The sequence below is a fragment of the Pipistrellus hanaki genome, assembly GCF_964339955.1.
Source record: "Pipistrellus hanaki genome assembly, chromosome: X".
In the NCBI taxonomy this organism is placed as follows: Eukaryota; Metazoa; Chordata; class Mammalia; order Chiroptera; family Vespertilionidae; genus Pipistrellus; species Pipistrellus hanaki.
The window spans coordinates 48,895,021-48,917,813 of NC_140524.1; the positions used below are offsets into that span (position 1 = coordinate 48,895,021).

Here is a 22,793-nt window from a genome sequence, read left to right on the forward strand (position 1 = left end):
GGGATAGAGAGTTAGAAACATCGATGAGAGAGAATCATCGACCAGCTGCCTTTTGCACACCCCCTACTGTTGATGTGCCCGCAACCACGGTACATGCCCTTGACCGGAATCGAACCCGGGACCTTTCAGTCCGCAGGCCGAAGCTCTATCCATTGAGCCAAACCGGTTTCGGCTAGGCTGCACTTTTGAGCCCAGTTCAGCTATGGGTTGTTTAGAGTTCCCTTCTGTTAGCAGCCCTGTGGATCCCCTTCCACATTTGCAGATCATGCCAGCCCCAATGGCCACGGATTTTTTTGGGCACAGACTTCCACAGATCCTCTAGTTCCCATTGTGCACTTTTTCTCTCTCCTGCCTGTATCACAGACCTGACGTTTTCTAAGGTGAAATCTAACCTTTCCATGAGAAGGTGCAGAGCTCCTCCACATCTGCGTATTCGAGCTGTTTGGGGTCCAGTGTTCCTGGGTTTGCAGCTGTTCCCTGGGTGTTGTTATTGTAGATTCCTGGGATTTTTAGACATCTGATAACAGTCACTCTTCCCTTCAAGATGGCACAGTCTCTGTGTCAGAGCCGGTTGTTCCAGGAAGGATTTCAGCAGCAGGGGAGGCTGCCAGGTCAGGGGAACCCTGTCTGGCAATCCCCAACAGTCCCTTGGAGTATAGCTGTCCCTCAACTCACAAATAAACACTCCCAGTGAAACCACATACTCTCCTTTCATTCTCTCACTCATGCACTATATTGCAGTCTGCCTTCCTGTCCATAGCCATCTTCCCCTTCTTCTATTACCATAATTTTACTGCCCATGTTTATTTATATTTATCAATATTTCATGAAATTCTTGTTTTTTGCATGTATCCATTTTTATTAAAATATACTTTTTAATTTAAGGATAGTTGGGATACAATCTTACATTGGTTGTATTAATTTCAGGTGTACAGCATAGTGACTTGACATTTTTATACCTTACAGTGTGATCAACCAAACAATCTTTGCTCACCATTTCTTCTTGAATTCTGCTACTTCATTTTTTATTTCATTTTATTCCTTTTAGAATTCTTTTTTTTAAGTTACTAATTCATTGAGACTCTATGAGTAAAATCTCAGTCTTAGAATATCTAAAAATATATTTATTTTACCCTCACTTTTACAGTTTTAGTTAAATATAGAATTCTAGGTTGGAAAATACTTCCTTTTAAAAAATGAAGTCATTATTCTATTGTCTAAGGCATCTATTATTGCTGATAAGAAATCTTCCAATCTAATTATATTTCATTTGAAAAAAATATCTAGTTTTTTTTCTGATAGTTTTAAGATATTTAATATCTTTGATTCTTTGCACTTTACCATGATATGTTTGGGTATTGATTTATTTAATATTTCTGCTCAGGATTCACTGTGACCTTCAATCTAATGATTCATATGTACAATATCTTTAATTTTGAAAAAGTACCTCTCCAAATATTGCTTCTTCCTGATTATCCATATTCTGTCCTCCTGGAAATTTTATTTGATATAAATTGGACCTTCTCACCCTATGCACTAGGTCTCTCAACTTCTCTCTTACCTTCCCAATCTCTTGTATGATTTCCTCTGTATCTATCTTCCAAATGTATCAATTATCTTTTCATCTGCATTTAGTTACTCTTCAACCCATCCTATATAATAAAAGCCTAATATGCTAAGTCTCCAAGCGGCTGTTCAACCAATCAAAGCATGATATGCTAATTATATGCTAAGTCCACTCAACTGCTTGCTATGATGTGCACTGCCCATCAGGGGCAAGAAAGTTGACCAGTTGAGTAATTGCTGTGACGTGCACTGACCATCAGGGGACAGACACTCCAACCAGTAGGTTATCTTGCTGCTGGAGTCCAGCCAATTGGGACTGAGTGATATGGGCCAGACATGCCCTGGAGTCCTCTTGCAGTCCCTCCCTGGCTGGCTAACCTCCCACATACCTCCCTGGCTCTGATGGTGCACTGGTGGGGTTCCTCAGACTGGCCTGCACTCTTTCTTTTTTTAATATAGTTTATTGACTTTTCACAGAGGGGAAGAGAGAGGGATAGAGAGTTAGAAACATCGATGAGAGAGAATCATCGACCAGCTGCCTCTTGCACACCCCTATTGGGGATGTGCCCGCAACCAAGGTACATGCTCTTGACCGGAATCGAACCCGGGACGTTTCAGTCCGCAGGCCGATGCTCTATCCACTGAGCCAAACCGCTGCCGGCATGGCCTACACTCTCTTGCAATCTGGGACTGCTTAGAGGATATTAGAGAGCCAGGTTCAGCCCAATCCCCCAAGCCAGGCCGAGGAACCCCACTGGTGCATGAATTCATACACCAGGACTCTAGTTATATATATAGTTGTCTTGGGATTCCAATATGCCAGTTCTTTTTCATATTGATCTATTCCTGATTTATGATTTATATTTATTTAAAGTCCCTTTCTGATTAATCTAGTATTTCTAGTTTTTGGGGTATAAAATTTTCCACATATTACATCTAATCACATTGTCTCAAAGTAGTTCATTTCCTCGGGAAGTCTGTAATTTTTTGAACTATGAATTTATTTTCTATAGATGCTTTCCAAATGAATCCCAAATGCTATCCTATATAATAAAAGCCTAATACGCTAAGTGTCCAACAGTTCGACCAGTCATTGTGACCTGTACTGACTACCAGGGGGCAGATACTTCAATTAGTATGTTAACTTGCTGTTGGGACTGACCAATTGGCACTTGGTAAGACGGGTTGGACACACCCTGGAGTCCTCATGTGGTCCCTCCCCAACCCTGATTGTGCACCGGTAGGGTCCTTTGGCCTGGCCTGCACCCTCTCGCAACCCGGGACCCCTCGAGGGATGTCAGAGAGCCAGTTTCAGCCCAATCCGCACAGGCCAGGCTGAGGGAACCCACCGGTTCATGAATCTATACATTGGGCCTCTAGTAGGTTATAAAAAGCTTCTCTTTAAGACAGTTTCACACTCACCTTTGGGTTTCATTGATTTCGCATCAGATATTAATGTTAATTTTTTATCACATTTTCTTCACCATTTCAGTCATCTGAACTATGACCATACTTCCATTACTGCAGTCCTGGGATTCCAAATTTTTCCCACCCATTGTCCAGAGGATATAGGTAGCTTTTTAATACTTTCCCACATTAAAGGGCATAATTTCATTGGTCATCCACAAACTTCCAACTTTATTTTAGTTCTACTTCACATAAACTACTGGACTTTCCTTTCCATGTTGTTATTATACTTCAATCTATAATCGTTTAGGCCTTTATCTAGTTTTGAAATGCCGATTAGCAGTTTTAGTTTTAGTTCCTACTCACTATTAATTTTAAATTTCTTTGTTTCTGGCACATAGGTGTTTTTCATTATTGTTTTAGGTTTGGTTACATATATATATTCTTACGATTTCCCCTTTATTTTCTATGTTTATTGCAGGGTACATACTTCAGATACATTTGTGCATTCTTTTTGTATTGTTGATATCATTACAGATGTCTCCTTCTTGTCCCCCACCTTTACTCATTTCCACCCAACTCTCATCCCTCGACCTCTAGCCATCATCACACTGTTGTATGTGTTCATATCTTTTGTGCATTCTTAATCTGCCAGAAAGACTACAGGTCAATCCCAAAATAAGAATGATTCAAAATGCAAGAAGGACATAAAATGATAAAAAGTCTAGTCCAGAAAGATGGCCCCATATAAAATCTGACTAAAAATAAATCACTCTAAGGATATCTTTCCAGAAATAAATTACTTTACTAAATTACTTCAGAAATGAACCCAAAATTCAAAAGTCAACCCAATAACTAAGAAAGAAACTATAACAATATTTTAAGCTTTAGCTGTATTTATGTAAAATTAAAATTTCTACTTATTCTTCTGATAATTAAAAATAGTACATTTGAAGGGATATGCTACTAAAGAAGCAAATTGGTAAGTATAAGTTTGTTTATATTTACTTTTACTTTGGTGATACCACAATATTGTTCTAAATTGGGACCAGTATTTTTGACAAGGACCTATGCTAGTATAAATGAAAACCAGCAACAAAAGTAACTAGCTATAAACGTTTTTAGAATACTTATATTATGTTAGTGGCAGTCATGACACAAAAATGCAGAATTAAACAGTGATCTTTATATAATAGTGTGCCATAAATATTTCATTAATACTACTAACAATAAAGCAACATACTTTGGAAGATGCATGGCATGTTTGGTATATTTTCTCTTGTTTGTGGAGAAGTTTCTGGCTGAGGTATAGGAACTCTACAAAAGATGAAATGAGAATAACCAATAGTTACAAAGAGACTTAAATGAAAATATTAATTGGTGCCATTCAGAATTTTTTCTAATTCAATAAATTTAGAAAATATGTAGGTCTATTTTCTTAAAATGATGCATTAAAAATGTAAGGAAAAATACATTCAAATGTTGTACAAAGATCCATATACTGCATAACAATTCAAATACTACAATAGATTAAAATATTCTTTTAAGGATTATTCCACAAAAGAAAGTATTCAGTTTTATTAAATATCAACTAAAGATAGATATATACTTTATATGACAAATTTAAAAATTAGTTTTATGGCCTATTTTCATGTTTGCTTTGTTCAAATATTCTAGAAAACTATATGGCCTTACTCTCCTATATTTATGCTTTTCTTTCTGCTCCTTTTCCTTTGCTTGATTAACTCTTATCCTTCAAAATTTACCTCAGGAATTATCCTACATAATAAAAGCCTAATATGCTAAGTATTAGCATTTGGTGACTGATCGACTGTTCAACCATTCAAAGCATAATATGCTAATGATATGCTAAGATTGCTCAACCTATTGTTATGACGTGCACTGACCACCAGGGGGCAGATGCTCTGACTAGTAGGTTAGCTTGCTGCTGGGGTCCAACTGATCAGGACTGAGAGATGGGCGTATATGCCCTAGATCCCTCCCATGGTCCCTCCCCAGCCCTGACTGTGCACTGGTGGGGTCCCTGGGCTTTGCCCTCTCACAATCCAGGACCCCTCAGGGGATGTCCGAGAGCTGGTTTCAACAGAACCCGCAGGCCACTCCCCTTGGAAGGGAGCCAGATGCAGGGCTCACAGCTGTTGAGTGCTGCTGTGGCGATGCAAGCCTCTCCCAATCTGGACTGATTGGGCGAAAGCCTGCAGCAGGTGTAGTGGAACTGGGATGAGCAGGAGTGGCAGATAAGCTGCAGGCAGTGTTGGACTGTGGGTTTTGGCCTGATCCCCACAGGCAATCCTGAGGAACCCCACCAGTGCATGAATTTGTGCACTGGGCCTCTAGTTTTCTATAAGAAAACTACAGGCCCAGTTTGATCTCTAGTCAAGGCTCACTGCTCCTTGTGTATGCTCTCATAGCACCATGAAAAAACTTCTATTATAGCATTTATCACACTATATTAAAATTAGTTTATAGGTCTGTCTCTTCCATCTGATTATCTTATAAGTTCTGCTAGAAGTATTACAAAAGTATAAACTTCATTTTATCTATTTCTGAATCTCCACATATTATCTGTTCACTATTTATTGAACTGAAATGAAATGAATGGAGGAAAGGGGAAGCATTTTATTTTGCAGCTGAGGTGAAGCCTGCTTTTATAAGGAAATATTTCCACCTTATGGGATTTTAGCATATTTAGCATATTTTTGTTGTATTTCCAAAACTAAAAGCATGAAAATCAGAATTGTCATGTTGTAGAATGCCACATAATCAACTAAAGATGGATATATACTTCATATGATAGGAATTTAAAAAAAAATAGTTCTATGGCTTCTTTTATAATGTCAAGTTATTAATAAACTAAAATGAAGTCATTTTCATGAAAGAAGAATGCATCTATTTAACTATAAAACTCTAGCACATAAAAACATTTTATAGTTGTAATTTTTCAATTTTTGAAACATGGTATTTCCAGAAATTAGAAAACTGAAAATATCAATTCAGAGAGAAATGTAAATATCTAAAAATAGTTAAATTACACATACTCTGAAATCCATAAACAGCATGTATATACTTTTAATACATGTGACTAAAAAGAATATATTCATCTGAAATAAATTGGAAGAAATAGTTCCCAATCTGAAACATCACAATGATAGTGTACAGAATTTTACAAATTGGCTTAGGAGATTTCTACTGGACTATGTAGTCATTTGTTTGTATGACTTAAATGTCTCAAGGATGCTAAATGACAGAATGGAATATAAAATGTCTATGGGTATCAATTGAGGAAATTGTAGAAAGAGAGATAAAAATGAAAAGATAAGAAATATTGAAGGATAACTGAGCACAGATAAGAAGGAAAAAGAAGAGAAGATAAAGACACATATGATGGGTAGTGGCAAAATATAAAAATTATCTCAAAAGCTATAAGTTGTAGTATAATTTTGCTTTTTCACTAACATATTGATCTTAGATAAAAGCCATGTAGATTCTATTATATATCATCCCCTAATTTATTTATTTTTTAAAATATATTTTTATTGATTTTACACAGAGAGGAATTGAGAGGGACAGAGAGTTAAAAACATCGATGAGAGAGAAACATCGACCAGCTGCCTCTTGCACACCCCCCACTGGGGATGTGCCCGCAACCAAAGTACATGCCCTTGACCGGAATCGAACCTGGGACCTTTCAGTCTGCAGGCCGACGCTCTATCCACTGAGCCAAACTGGTCCTGGCTCATCCCCTAATTTATATAACAGGATTAAAATTAACCTTTACTAATAATAGAGGATATGCAAATTGGCTGAGACGCCATTACATAATGACCAATCAGGATGGGGGTGGGGCCATGGAGGAGAGCTCTCAGCACACTTGTGCTGGGGGTCCGAAGGGCGTGGAGAGAAAGGGAGAGCAGATAGGCAGTTAGGGGCCAGGAGGGGAGAGCAGATAGGCCATTAGTGCAATCAGGCCAGAAGGGGAGAGCAGATATGCTATTAGGGGGATCAGGCCAGCAGCAGAGAGCAGACAGGCAGTTAGGGGGATCAAGCTGGCAGGGTGTAGCAGTTAGGCAATAAGGGCAATCAGGCCAGGAGGAGAGAGCAGTTAGGGAGATCAGGATGGCAGAGGCGAGCAGTTAGGGCCATCAGGCAGGCAGGTAGGTGAGCAGTTAGGAGCCAGTGATTCAGGATTGTGAGATTGATTCCAGATTGGAAAGGGTGCAGGCCGGGCTGAGGAACTGCCCCACCCCCATGCATGAATTTCATGCATCAGAACTCTAATATTATTATAGTCTTATAAACTATCTTTCAAGCAAAAAATTAAAAGTTCTTAATATACATAAATGAATGATTAATTACCATTTTTATCCTTTCTGAATCTCAGATTCCTCATCTACAAAATTGAGATAATTATCTTGTGCCTCCCTCACAGGGATATTGAGTATCAAATGAGGTAAGGAAATAGTCTTATCAGTAGGATAAAATAAAGAAGTTTTAATGTCACATTTATTATATTTTATTTCTTAGTGCTAACTTTTTGAATGAGTTGGTGGATTTTTACACATTTTATCTAAAAGAGAGTACCATGATTTACTACCATCCTAAATAATAAAAGGGTAATGTGCAAATTCACCCTAATGACAGAACTGGGAATGACCTGTTGCTATGACATATACTGACCACCACAGGGCAGATGCTTAATGCAGGAGCTGCCCCCTGGTGGTCAGTGCCTTTTCACAGGGAGAGTGCCACTTAGTCAGAAGCTGGCTCATAGCTGGCCAGTGCAGTGGTGGTGGCAGGAGCCTCTCCCACCTCCGTGGAAGCATTAAGGATGTCCAACTAATGGCTTAGGCCCGCTCCTGGACTGCCAGAGGGTGTGGGCCGGGCTGAGGGACCCCCCTGAATGCACAAATTTTCATTCACTGGGCCTTTAGTTTGGAATAAAATGTTGGTTGATACAAGCTCTTAAATAGTCATATTTACTACTAGAGGCCCAGTGCACAAATTCATGCATGGGTAGAGTCCCAGTCTTAGCCAGCGATCAGGGCCAATCAGGTTCCCCACCTCCCTGCCTCCTTGCCTCTCTCTTCTCTTGCTCCTCAGTGCCCTGCCGCCACTGCTGGTCACCGGCCATGTTCTGCACCATCCCCTGCTGGTCAGCGCATGTCATACCAAGTGATCAAACTCCTGGCCTCATGGTTGAACTCCTGAGGGGACACTTTGCATATTAGCCATATTGCAGGAAGATTCCTGCAATAGGGCTTCCTACTGTGGTTGCTCCCCTGCCTGCTTCTCCCCCAGCCCACCTGCTTTCCTCTCTTCTCCCCTTCCCCGCCTGCTTCCCTTCCTTCTCCACCGCCCCGCTTGCTTGCTTTTCCACAGCTTCATTCCCTTCTGCAGCACTTGGCTTCTTTCTACACTGTCTTCAGTCTTCACTCTGGTCTGGGCATGCAAATTAACTGCCATCTTGGTTGGGTTAATTTGCATGCTTGCCTAGATTGGCTGGTGGGTGAGGCTTCTTGTGGACATAGCAAAGGTGAGGTCAATTTGCATGTTTCTTTTATTAGGTAGGATTGGAGGCCAGGTGCACAAAATTCATGCACGAGGATGGGGAGGAGTCTCTCAGCCCAGCCTGCACCCTCTCCAATCTGGGACCCTTTGAGGGATGTCTAACTACCCGGTAGGATTGGGCCTAAACGGGTAGTTAGACATCCCTCTCACAACTGCTTGCCTGCCTGCCTTCCTGATTGCCTCTAACCATTCTGCCTGTCAGTCTGATCACCCCCTAACCACTCCCCAGCCAGCCTGATTGATGCTTAACTGCTCCCCTGCCAGCCTGATTGCACCTAACTGCCCTTCCCTGCAGGCCTGGTCACCCCTAACTGCACACCTCTGCTGGCCTTGTCACCCATAACTGCCCTCCCCTGCAGGCCTGGGTCCCTCCGCCAACTTCCCTTTCCTGCAGGTCCAGTTGCCCCCAACTTCCCTCCTCTGCCAGCCTGGTCACCCCCAACTGCTCTCCCTTGTAGGCCTGGTTCCTCCCAACTGCCCTCCCCTGCTGGCCATCTTGTGGTGGCCATCTTGTGTCCACATGGGGGCAGCCATCTTGTGTGCTGGAGTGATGGTCAATTTGCATATAACTCTTATTAGACAGGATAGAGGCCTGATGCATGGATGGGGGCCAGCTGGTTTGCCCTGAAGAGTGTCCTGGATCAGGGTGGAGGTTCCCTTGGGGTGTGGGGTAGTCTGGGCGAGGAGCTATGGTGATTTTCAGGCTGGCCATGTGTCTCCCCCCGTTTCCCCCCTCTGGTGACCCAAGTGGAGGCCCTGGTATCTGGGATTTATTTATCTTCTATAATTGAACCTTTGAAGCCTTGAGCGGAGGCCAGGATAGGCCAAGAACTTGTCTTCCTCCATTGTCTGGGAAACCCAAGCCTCCTGCTCACTCTGTGGCTGCAGCCATTTTTATTGGGATTTATTTATCTTCTATAATTGAAACTTTGTAGCCTGGGCCGGCCAGGGTGTGCAAGAAGCTTGACTTCCTCCATTGCCAGGGAAACCTAAGCCTTCTGTTTGGTCTGTGGCTGCAGCCATCTTGGTTGGGTTAATTTGCATACTTGCTCCTGATGGGCTGGTGGGCATGGCTTGTGGGTATCTCAGAGGTATGGTCAATTTGCATATTACTCTTTTATTAGGATATATTATTGTACCAACAGAAGCAGACTAACAGATGACCCAGAAATTGGAGTTAGCAGGCCAGGATTTATTATTATTTTTTAAAAATATGTCTATTGATTTCAGAAAGGAATGTAGAGGGAGAGAGAGATAGAAACATCCATGATGAGAGATAACCATTGATTGACCTACTCCTGCATGTCCCACACTGGGGATTGAGCCACAACCTGGGCTTATGTGGACTGGGAATTGAATCATGACCTCTGGCTGGGCAGCAGACCAGGATTTACAATACAATGATTAATATGTTCAAGAAACAGAGGGAAAGATGGACAAAACAGATACAGTCTCAAAAGAGAGGGGTGGGGAGAGAAAGAAACATCAATTAGTTGCCTCTTTCTCTGGCCTCAACCAGGGTTGGGGAGCAAACCCACAACCCAGGTATGTGATCTTGACTGGGAATTTAACCCATGACCTTTACATGCTTGGCCGATGCTCTAATGACTGAACCACACTGGTCAGGGCTCTTTTTTCATTAATATTGCTTCTTTTCCACAATATTATTTTTTCAATATTATATTTTAATAGTAATTCACAGTGCTGCATATAGCTGCAGTTCATTCTTATTTTTGAAAATGTTTTCATTGATTTTTGTGGGAGAGAGAGAAACAGTGATGTGAAAGAAAAACATCTATCATTTATTTGCCTCCTGCACAAACACTGATTAGGTATCAAACCCACAACCTGAGCATGTGCTCTGACTGGGAATCAAACTGGTGACCTTTCAGTACATGGGATGACAACTAACTGAGCCACACTGGCCAGGGCAATTTTATTCATTTTAATTGCATGTTAATGCTCTCTTGTATGAATATACCAAAATTAATTTATACATTTCACTGATGGATAATGGATGGATTCCAATAAATAGCTGTTAAGGATCTATATATAAAATGCAAATAGACCGAACAGCGGAACAACCAACCAACCAACCAGTCGCTAAGATATGCGTTGACATTAGGGGGCATGCGCACAGAACATGGCGGGCATCAGCCTTGTTCGGGTGGTGGAGCAGGGGCACCAGAGCAAGATAGCTGTCATCAGGGAAAGCCTCTGGTGGCTACTGAAAATTTGGAGACAGGGTCACTGAAGATATAACTAGTTAAGATGAAGTCATATTGGAGTAGTGTGGGCCCCTAATTTAATATAACAGATATTCTTATAAAAAAGGGATATTTGAACACAGATACAGATTGGGGTGATGTTTCTACAAGCCCAGGAATGCTAAAGGTTGCCAGCAGACCACCAGATGCTAGAGGAGAGGCATGGGGCAGATTCTTCCTTACAGCCCTCAAAAGGAACCAACCCTTCTGACACCTTGATCTTAGAGTTGTAGCTTAAAGAACTGTGGGATAATAATTTTCTGTTGTTTAAGCCATATAACTTGTGATACTTTGTCATGGCAGCCCTAGAAAAATAATACAGATTTCAGTACCAGGAAGTAGGGTGCTGCTGTAACAAATAATTAAAAATGTGGAGGTGGCTTTGGAATTAGGTATTAAGTAGAGGCTGAAAGAGTTTTGAGATTCATTAACAGAATAAGCTTCGACTGCTTTGAAGAGAATGTTGGATTTTGAAGGAGAATCTGCTGAAGGCTCAGAAAGAAAAGAAGAAAGCTGTAGACAAAGCTTCTGTTTCTTAGGGAAAACACATATTGTCATGAACAGAATGTTGCTAGAAATATGAATGTAAATGGTGCTTCTGGCAAATTCTCAGAAAGAAAGAATGTCTTATTTGAAACTGGATGAAAGGTGATCCTTGTTATAAAATAGCAGAGGACTTGGCTGAATTGTATTTTGTTGGATGGAAAGTGAAACTTGTATGCAATGAACTTGCATATTTAGCTGAACTTACAAAGTGTTGAAGGCACAGTTTGGTTTTTCCTTGCTGCTTATAGTAAAATACGAGAGGGTAGAAACATTTAAAAAGATAATTGTTAAGAAAAAAACCCCCACATTTCAATACTTGGGAAATTCTCAGCCTACTCAATTTCAAAAAATGAGAAAATTTGCTCTGGATAGAACACCAAGGGTATTGTTGGCTAACCATTTGCCCAACACATTAGGTTTGTGACCTGTGGGCCCAATCAACTATCTCAGTTGGCATGCTGTTAGCTTAGACTGAAGGGGTATAGGCGAGAGGAAATGAAGAAAGGCTGTTGGGTTTTTGGAATTCTAAAGTCAGGAAATGACCTGATAGAGATATCCAGCTGTGATCATGTGTTATTCTTTTTTTTAAAAAGGGAAGAATAACCCTGAGACCTTTTCTTTATGAAGGCAGAGCCATCACCTCAGTTTGAGTACAGAGCCAGCTACTACTCAGGCTGCCATCTGGTGAGCCCAGAGGACACAGTATCATGCTAGAAAGGATAATTCTGGAGCCTTAAAATCAAGTGAAACTGATCCTGCTAGGTTTCAGACTTACTTGTGACCCATGATACTTTTCTTCCTTCCAATTTCTTCCTTTTGGAATGTTTATCCCACCAATTGTATTTTGGACATATAATGTGTAGTTTCACATAGGAAATAATTTTGCCCGAGGATGAATCACCCTGAATCTCATCCACAGATGATTTAGATGATATTTAGATGAGATTTTGAACTTAGAGTTGATGTTGGTATGGGGTAAGACATTTGGGGATGTTGTGATGGACTGAATGTATTTTGCATTGTGAGGACATAAATTTTTAGGGGCCAGAGGACAGACTACTAATATGTAACTGATTACATCTTCAAGGACACGAGAATGTGACATTTGGAAATAGGGTCATTGAAGATGGAGTAGGTTAAGATAATATAATATTGGAGTAGACCAGTACCCCAGAGAGGATCCATAATCCAATGTGGATGGTGTTCTGATAAAAAGTGGAAATCTGGACACAAATTCACACATAGGGCGAATGCCAGGTAAAGATCAAGGCACAGATTGAGGTGATTCTTCTATAAGCTAAGAAATACCAAATATTGCCAGTAAACTACCAGAAGCTAGGTGAGAGTCATGGAACAGAATCTACCTTATATCTCTCATAAGGAATTCACCTCACCAATACCTTGATCTTGTACTTTGTCAGCCCTAGAAAACTAATACAGCTTCTAGTACAATTATTCATTTTACAGTATAGGAAGAAATCCCCCCCTTAAAAAAACAACTTAATATGCTATGTATATACTTAATACAAATGACTTACAGTTTGGCAAATAGCCCTTGAAGAATCCTTTTTTTCTTGGGAGGGCTCAAACTTGTACAGGTAGTTTGAGCACTCACAGAACCATCATCTTGTTTACCATCTAGTTCCTGACTTTGACTTTCTTTTATTGCTGTTTGGGATGTTGAGGGTTGGTTAACTTTCTGAAACCAAAAGTTTAAAGAAAACACTTAAAACTAATTCATTGGAATTATTTATTTTAAAAGTCTATAATTTTAGTTTACCCATTTTTCATAATCTTAAGAGTTGTGACAAAATGTTGAAAACATATTAGTGCTTTTATAAAGATGATTTATCCTAATCCATCTTCTATTAAAATATTTTAAAAGGAAAATAAACAGAAGTCCCTCTTATATTAGTATAGCTGAAAAGATAGATTAGATGTGTGTTTCGGTAAGAATAGTAATCCTAGCCAGTTTGGCTCAGTGGATAGAGCGTAGGCCTACAGACTGAAGGGTCCTGGGTTCAATTCTGGTCAAGGGCACATGCCCAGGTAGCGGTCTCGATCCCCAGTAGAGTGTGTAGGAGGCAGCTGATCAATAATTCTCTCTCATCACTGATGTTTCTCTCTCTCTCTTCCTTTCCCTTTGTCTCTGAAATCAATAAAAATATATTTAAATTTTAAAAAGGAGCCAAAGACAAATATGTCAACAAATAACTGCAGTTGTGTTCCAATATAATTTTTTTTTAAAAAAAGAATAGCAATCCTAGGAATAATTTTTCAAAAGATAAACTCAGGGGAAAATTAATTTTTTTTGTCTTGATTATGCCTAGATTTCAGAACTGGTGTCTTATAAAACCTGGCTAAGATTGACATTCCAGATACAGAGGTAAAAACTTCCTGTGGAAGTGTTCCTAAAGTTCTGGTCTTGACAAAAAGTAAGAAAATAATATATAGACATATCTCATTTTATTGTGCTTTGCAGTTATTGTGTTTTTTACACATTAAATGGTTGAGGAAACCTTGTGTGGAACAAATCTACTAACATTCGGTTGGCTCAGATGATGGTTATTATTTTCAGCAATAAAATATTTTATGAATTAAGGTATGTAAGTTGTTTTTTTAGATATAATGCTATTACACACTTAATAGACTATAGTAGAATGTAAAAATAACTTTTATATGCACCGAGAAAACAAAAAATTCATGTGACTTGTTTAATTGCAATATTTGCTTTATTTCAGTGATCTGGAACTGAAACTATATTATCTCCAAGGATGCCTGTAATCATATATACCAGTTGAGGATTTAAATAACAACAATCAAAATAGGCTTAAATTGTTTGAAAGCAAAATCAAGATACCAAATTTGAGGGCCTTGGAAAATATCAGAGGCTATGACCTTCTGCCCAGCCTGCTCCAAAATAAATGACAGAAACAGGAAACAAAAAACAACGATTTTTTTCCCCTCTTGGTTTTAGACCATTAAGAATTTTTTTTTAAAAAAAGAACCAATACATGTGAGTTCTGAATAAAATGAACAAAGTACCACTGTAATTATGATCACAGTGTTTTCAGCAATATACAATTAATTCTCTGGTGCCATACCTGAAGTGTTTCTGATACTGAGGAACTTCCAGTTGCACTGCTATGGGATATATACTTTATAATAGTAATTATCCCCTGAATTGCAATGCGTTTTTGTTCCCTATATTGCAAGTTTTCAATCTCCTTCCTCACTTCACTCATAGCTGTCAGGAGCGACTGAACTGCAAAAGAGTAATTCCAAGGAAATTGTAAGTTTTAAAGAGCTACAATGATAAAAATAAAAATCAGATTTGCAATATAAATACAACATAAAATTATAAATTTGCCACATAATTTAAATTTGTGAGGCTTTATTGTGTTTATATTTTTGTGTTTATATTTGGCATCCCCTTATGTAATTTTTGTAAAATAGGCAAAATATATTAATCAGTCAAATCATGATACAGTCTTCTAATCTAGCGTTTTAATTTGAAACAAAAAATTTGTATATTGAGTGTAATTTATAGATTATATTTCAGACTATAAAGTGTTGCCTAGCCACTGCATAGACACAGACATTTTAATATTTCTAAATATATACTACAAATTGATGATATTCTAAAGTGCAAAAGGATCCCAATACAGAGCGGGGCAAGAGCGGGTTTATAGTTGTTCATATGGAAAATAATGTAATAATTAATAAATAATAATATAAGAATAAAGTGTTTTGCACACCCCTGTATATTGGCTATAACACAATCGACTGCTGCCTTTAAATAAAAATGACACCAAAATAAATGAGATGCAAAGTAAGTACTGATAGAGAGGCCTAATTTTAATTAATTTTATTACAATTAAGATACGACAGTTGAGCCAAAACCGGTTTGGCTCAGTGAATAGAGAGTCAGCCTGAGGACTGAAAGGTCCCAGGTTCGATTCCGGTCAAGGGCATGTACCTGGGTTGTGGGCACATCCCCAGTAGGGGGTGTGCAAGAGGCAGCTGATAGATGACTCTCTCTCATCGATGATTCTGACTCTCTATCCCTCTCCTTTCCTCTCTGTAAAAAATCAATAAAATATATTAAAAAAAAAAGATATGACAGTTGAAAAGTTTAACGCTTAAGTATATTGTTTTTTAAAATTATGCGATAATTCATGATTTTGGGAAAAAAGAGAAACTTTGAAATAGTGACCTGTCATCATCAAATACTATACTATTTCATAAGAGTAGCATAATGCAGTTTTTAATATCTTGATATCAAATTTCCCAGTGTTCCCTTTGATATCTTAGTTTCTCTATGTAATATAGGAGTTGAAATCTACTAAGGTCAGATTTATATCAATGACATTACCGTGTTTTCTGGTGTACAAGACGACTTTTGAAACGAAAAAAAGTCAACCGAAAATCGGGGGCAAAAGACCAAAATTGCACAAAAATTACCTGCAGATCTTGATGGCAAAGTAAGTCTTTTCTTTGAAGTGGGGGGTAGTCTTATACAGCGAATATAGGCCTAAACATTTGTTTTAACTGTAAAAATTAGGGGGTCGTCTTATACGCCGGAAAATATGGTAAATTGAGATATTATCTCTATTTAGTCATCATCTATGTTCCTTCTCTCCTTCCAGTTAAATAAAATGAAAATATTAACCTTAGGACACATGACATCTTCAGATCTTCAGAAAGACAGTACTATTATCAGGAGTGTTGCTACATTTTGGCTCACCCCCATATAATAAAAGAATAAAGACTAACTGACATATCATACACCATACATGTAGCATATAAAATATCATTGAAAAAGCAGCAATTCTATTAGTACCTTTTACAGAAGTACTATACTTGGAAAATGTCTCTGGCACTGGTGGATAGGGGTAATATCCACCAATAACAGTATTCTTCATTTCCCCAGAGTCAGTCTTTGTTTTAATCCAGTGAATAAAATTTTTTATTTTGGTATTGTTGCCATATGGCTGGCCTCTATGACCTATTTGTAAGAAGGGTAAAGAGAAAAATAAGGAGGGTATAAACTGCACGGACTTTTTTTTTTTTTGAGTATAAATACAGTTTAAAATTAAAAGTTTCTTATGTCACCAAGAAAACAAGTCATGTTCATTGATTCTCTATGTAGAGGGTAATTGTACTCAATATGCATACCAGAGTTTTAATGGACTAAACTGTAGCTGTCTACAGGATACTAAAAAGCCATATGAAAAAGAAACTAATAACTGGGATTTTTCTAACTATCCAAGTGGTTGGCATTTTTAAAAAATGGATTTTTAAATCATGTGTTGTCTTTAATATATGGCATCATGCATGAACTAAATTGCCTATAAGTATTGCTCAGCATTTTTTAAAATTAAATTTTATTGGGGTGATATTGATTTTAGAGAGAGGAAAGGAGAGGTAGAAATAGAAACATCAATGATGAGAATCATCTATTAGCTGCCTCCTGCATGTCCCCTACTAGGGATTGAACCCGCAATACAGGCATGTGCCCAGAGAAAGAATCTAACGGTGACCTCCTGGTTCATGAGTTGATGTTCAACCATTGAGCCATACTGGCCAGGCAGTATAGAATAATGTTTAAATTCATTTTCTTAAAGCACCCTTAAAAGTGTTTACATCTGATGTTATTAGTATTTATAAAATGAGGTATTGACAAAGATTTGTGTTATACACTACACTTCCTAGGACTCTCTTTTGACAAATTTCCTAATCACCAATATGGTAGCATTCTAGTAAGCACACCATTCCACAGTACTCCCTCACTAATCTGGAACTTTTATCTTTATTGTTTTGACTATATCAAAGGGAGCAGAGAAAAATAATGTACTTATAGACAAGTAGTGAGGCTCTTCTTGCTATATAAGTAAACTGTGAGATCCTGAGGGCAAAATTTGATCTATATTTTTGTTTTACTCAGTATTTTAAAATATTGATAATTGAATCCATATTGTGATGTAGGGCCTAGCAGTCTCCAATCTATCAAATAATTTATGATTATCTACCTTATACAAACAGGAATGAAAGTTAGCCAAAGGATATAAACACAATTCTCCAGTGAGTCATAAAATCCTTGCTTCAATCATAAATAATCTAGAAGGAATATATTCCATAGGCTAAGTATTCTTTTAAAATAATCTTAGAGATAAAGAAGATGAAAATAGAACTATCTTGTGGTTGAATGTTGTCATATAAAAGTTAATTTAATGAAGAGAAAATATATTACATTTCCCATAGAGCATATACAAAGACATTGCTCACCGATAATAAACATTCGACTCTCATTTGTAGTGGTGAGGTAAAGCAGTTTAGGTACTTGATTGTTATTTCTGACAACTTTCAACTGTGTACACATGAAATATGTCACTGTAGAAAATGAAAACACTTATGAAAGCACTTCTGCATTTCAAAGAGGACATAACAAGATCAGGATTTAACACAGTGCTTCTCAAACTTTAATAGATATAGAAATCACCTAGGACAATTATTAAAATTCAAATCAAGATTTAGTAGTTTTAGTGTAGGGTCTAAGATTCTCCATTTCTAATAAGTTCCTTGACCACACTTGGAGCAACAAGGATCTAACACTTACCTTTTCCTTCAGATAAAGGACTTAACACTTACTTTTCCTTTAGAATGTACAACAGCTGCACCTAACTGAAGTCACTACTTGCTGCATAGTTGAAGAGTGCAAGAGTCTTTCTAATGGGACACACAACACAATGTGAACAATTATTTCCTAACGAGAAAAAAGGCTTAGTTTCTCCATGATGTTTTCACTGATTAACTCAATTTAACATTGATCCCTAAAGTACTCTGACTCCTTCCACTAGAGAGGGCTATAGAGTATTTTAATTTGCTTAGGAAAAGTATTTTACATGTGCTGACCTTTAGACTTTAAGCCTCAATGACAAGGCTTGATACCTATTATTTTTGTTCACCTTGCCAACAAACTTAATAGGCTAAAAAGAATAACTGAAAATAAGATTATGTCTACAGACTTGAATTACTTTCAAGAACTATCATTTGTTTTTAAATATCTATCAGTTTATTTGGCAAAATTTCATTACTCCAACAGTTTTTAAAAATTTTAACTCCTTACATGGTAAAATTGATAGTCTTGCAAACCAGGAAATAAAGAAATAAACATATTTTTAATCTCACAATAACTGTAAGTTCTCCTTGAGAATAAATATTTTCCTAGAGCATGATATATAAATTCATTTTCTACATCTTATATTTACTAGATCTTTATTTTATAGCAATAAAAATAAAATCTGTTCAAGTGACTAAGAATAGTTCTCCTTATATTGTGTTTCTTTACTTCAAAAAACTGTACAAATATGTGAGTATTCATGGTTAAAGATGTTGATATAGTAGCATTAACAAAATATCTTATTCTAATTTCATGGCTGTTAAAAATCAGACATGGCCTGTTTTTCTCAGTGGTTAGAGCATCGGCCTGTGGATCCAAGGGTCCTGGGTTTGATTCCTGGCCAAGAGCATATACCTTGGTTGCAGGTTCATCCTGGCCGTCTCTCTCATATTGATGTGTGTTTTTTTTCCTCTCTCTCTCCTCATTCTTTCCTTCCCTTCCCCTCTTTTTGAAAAATCAATGGAAAAAGTGTCCTTGGGTAAAGATTAAAAAATAATCAGACATTCATATCTAATACTTAATAGCTGTTTGATATCCAGGAGATTACTTAACCCTCTGGACCTTTGTTTCCTTACCTATAAATTTGTAAAATATGTCAACTCTTTAAAAGGTAACGGGGAGTACAAAATGAGATAATATCTATGAGCATTTGATACATAGTAAACATTCAATATTCGTTTCCCGTAGTTCTTCACTTTCCTAAAAATTAAAAAAGATGCCCTATTACCAAAGAATTTGGTATTACTACAGAAGACCCTTAGTCATGTTCCCCTTCATAGGCCTAAAGCCCCCTTAATACTCACCATTCATTAAATTATTTTTTCCCCTTCACTCTTGGTCAAAAGATGAAGATAAACTGATTATTGTCAACTACTATATTAGAGAAAATCTCACCAAAGTCCATAGAAACCTTTCTTTAAAAATATATATATTTTACCTTCTTACAAGAAATAGAACATGTATGCTTGGCAACATTTCTGTGAAAAAGCCTTATGCAAAACTTGGGTCAGTTTGTTGTTTAAAGTGGCTACAAAGAGAGAGAAACATGGCAATAAAACTCATCTAAAATGAGGTAATAGAATTGTCATCAGAGGTCATCACTACCAATCATTTATGCCTTTGGAGAAGTTACATAGCCCTGCTAACCTTGGAAGACCAGGCCTTGGTTTTCGCTAAAACTGTCTTTTTGCCCTCTCCCCCAGTAGTTGGGGTGAGGTTTGGTTATATTAAGTAATGTTTAAAAAATAATCTCACAAACACAGGGTGGAATCTAATGAGATAATATCTACATAGCGTATAATACTGTTTTGCAATAGAGAACAAAGGGATAGCAGAACAGCCCTATACAAGGTCTCCAAGACTCCTGATCTACAATTTCTACCATGTTGCTGATTTTGTTTTATTTTTATTATTTTAAACATATTTTTAAATGATTTAAGAGAGAAAGGGAGAGGGAGAGAGAAATAGAAACATTAATAATGAGAGAGAATCATCTATCAGTTGCTTTCTGCATGTGCCACACTGGGGATTATGCCCTCAACACGGGCATGTGCCCTGAGCAGGAATCAAATCATGACCTCCAGGTTCACAGGTCGATGTTCAACCACTGAGCCTCACCAGCTAGGCATGTTGCTGATTTAAAAAAAAAAAAATTGCATGTAGCCAAGAATGAGAGTTTTCCTAATGTTAACAAACATTTAACACTCGGTATTTAATTTATATAATCATTTAAAAAATAGTAAAATAGCACATCATATCTAAAATAGCTTGATACTACAAAATCAAAAAAAGAAAAAATTCACTGAAGTTATTAAAGAGTATTATGTATACTTTTTTTTTATTACTTTTTTCTTATATTAGATATAAAAACTAACTTGTTATATAAAATGTATAACAGGGTACTTCTAAAATGTTTTCAAATAAATAAAATTAGTGGGGGGAAAACACCTATATATCTAAATGAATGCAAGGAGAAAAGGTCAATGACAAAGTAAATAAAATATTAACCAGCTGTTATAATGCCACCAACCTAATACTAACTTAATACTCAAATAGAATCATATTTATCATTGTCAGTATTTAATTACACAGTCTGCCAATCTCTTACCAATTAATTCAACATTAGGAAAGTCTTCATTGTCTGTCTAAGTGTATTGACAAAGGAAATTTTGTTTTAGTTTCACCGAATGTTGTGCTTTTATGTCTGAAATGCTAACAATGAGAATAGGAGCACCTATTCTCTGGAAAACTAGTTCAATCCCAAATTAATTTTGAATAAAAAACATGACATGTAATACCAAATAAAATATTAATATAGAAAAAAATTAAACATGATATCTGATAGCTTGAATTTGCTAATTCAGTATCATGACCCTGTATAATTAAGTTTAACATTTTAAAAAATATATATTTTATTGATTTTTTACAGAGAGGAAGGGAGAAAGAGAGAGCTAGAAACGTCGATGAGAGAGAAACATTGATCAGCTGCCTCCTGCACACCCCCTACTGGGGATGTGCCCGCAACCAAGGTACATGCCCTTGACCGGAATCGAACCCGGAACCTTTCAGTCCGCAGACTGACGCTCTACCACTGAGCCAAATAGTTTTCGGCAAGTTTAACATTTTTTTTTAAGTTAATGCCCCCACTTGCAAAAATAAAAAGAAAAAAATATTGGAACTGATTACTTGGGCAAATATTTTCAAAGATTTCTGGCTGAGATGTAGAAAACAGTTCCACTATGAATGGTTGTTCTGAAGTCCCGTCAGCAATGTGAATCCAGCGATATGTCCAAAAATCTTCACTGTTTTCTATATGGATATAATATTAGAATAAATGAAGGTAACTGGTTATGCACATATAAACATAGAACTATTCACTGAAATACTTTTTATTATTTTCAATTTCAAAAGCTTACCTCTCTTTTTTAACCGCTGGACCCTTCCTACAAAAACTAAAATGCCAACAACATCACAGATTTGCTTTTCTGGCATATCATCCAGTTCTGATCTAAAAAAACAAATAATCAAATATTGTATCTTTAAACAGTTAAAAAGTATTTTATAACTATGGTTGTGAAAATGTTCATTTACATAATTACTATAGCAAAATTTTGGGTAGATTTTAAGCAAATTATAATATACTATAGGCCTGGTGCACAAAATTCATGCAGGGGAGGGATTCCCTCAGCCCAGCCTGCACCCTCTCCAATCTGGGACTCCTCAGGGAATGTCCAATTGCTGGTTTAGGTCAGATCCCAGGGTTCTGCTGGGACTGCTGGCTCCTAACTGCTCACCTGCCTGCCTGCCTGATCACACCTATCTGCCCTTGGCTTCCTGCCTGATTGCCCCTAATTCCTCTGTCTGCCAGCCTGATTGCCCCAAAACTCTCTGCCTGCCTGTCAGCTTGATCGCCCCTAACTGCCTCTGCCTGAATGATGGCCCCTAACTGCCCTCCCCTGCTGGTCTGATCTCGCCCCAAATTCCCTTCCCTGCAGGCCTGATCTCACCTCCAACTGCCCTCCCCTGCTGGCATGATTGCCCCCAACTGCCCTCCCCTTCAGGCCTGATCTCACCCCCAACTGCCCTTCCCTGCTGGCCTGATCTTGCCCCTAACTGCTCTCCCCTGCTGGCCTGATTGCCCCTTAACTGCCTTTCCCTGCTGGCCTGATCTCTCCCGCAACTGCCCTCCCCTGCAGGCCTGATCTTGCCTCCAACTGCCCTCCTTTGTTGGCCTGATCTCACCCCTAACTGCCTTCCCCTGCCGGCCTGATCTTGCCCCCAACTCCCCTGCCCCCCCGCCAGCCTGGCTGCCCCCAACTCCCCTCCCCTGCAGGCCTGATCTCGCCCCCAACTGCCCTCCCCTGCTGGCCTGATTGCCCCAACCCCCTGCCAGCCTGATCTCTCCCCCAACTGCTCTCCCCTACTGGCCTGATCACCCCTAATGGCCTCTGCCTTGGCCCCCACCACCATGGCTTTGTCCAGAAGGAAGCCAAATGTCTGGAAGATGGCTGGTCCACCCACCTAATTAGCATATTACCATTTTATTAGTATAGATAGATTATATAGGACAGGATTACTTAAATGAGGGGAGGGGAAACTTTTTTCTTGGCAGAAAAAAATATATAATCCCTATATCTGGACTGATAGCTGGCCATATGCACTATATTTCCAAACCAATCATTAGAATATTGAACTACTTTCTTACACCTTACACCAAACAGCTGTTGTCTTTAAAA

At 38.3% G+C, this 22,793-nt stretch overlaps 2 protein-coding genes across 2 annotated transcripts in view; one reads left to right on the forward strand and one right to left on the reverse strand.

The window, feature by feature from the left end:
• Positions 1 to 22,793, forward strand: part of MORC4 (MORC family CW-type zinc finger 4) — a 737,287-nt gene that overhangs the window by 484,987 nt on the left and 229,507 nt on the right. The gene's annotated exons all lie outside the window — the stretch shown is intronic.
• The window catches only part of RADX (RPA1 related single stranded DNA binding protein, X-linked), a 69,722-nt gene that overhangs the window by 37,486 nt on the left and 9,443 nt on the right, over positions 1 to 22,793 (reverse strand). The window contains exons 5-11 of the mRNA XM_084870451.1: positions 21,474 to 21,565; positions 21,244 to 21,366; positions 17,664 to 17,768; positions 16,219 to 16,383; positions 14,480 to 14,640; positions 12,914 to 13,074; positions 4,217 to 4,290 (exon numbers count right to left, since the gene is read on the reverse strand). Coding sequence (XP_084726577.1) covers positions 4,217 to 4,290; positions 12,914 to 13,074; positions 14,480 to 14,640; positions 16,219 to 16,383; positions 17,664 to 17,768; positions 21,244 to 21,366; positions 21,474 to 21,565 — 881 coding nt within the window. The remainder of the gene's footprint in view (positions 1 to 4,216; positions 4,291 to 12,913; positions 13,075 to 14,479; positions 14,641 to 16,218; positions 16,384 to 17,663; positions 17,769 to 21,243; positions 21,367 to 21,473; positions 21,566 to 22,793) is intronic.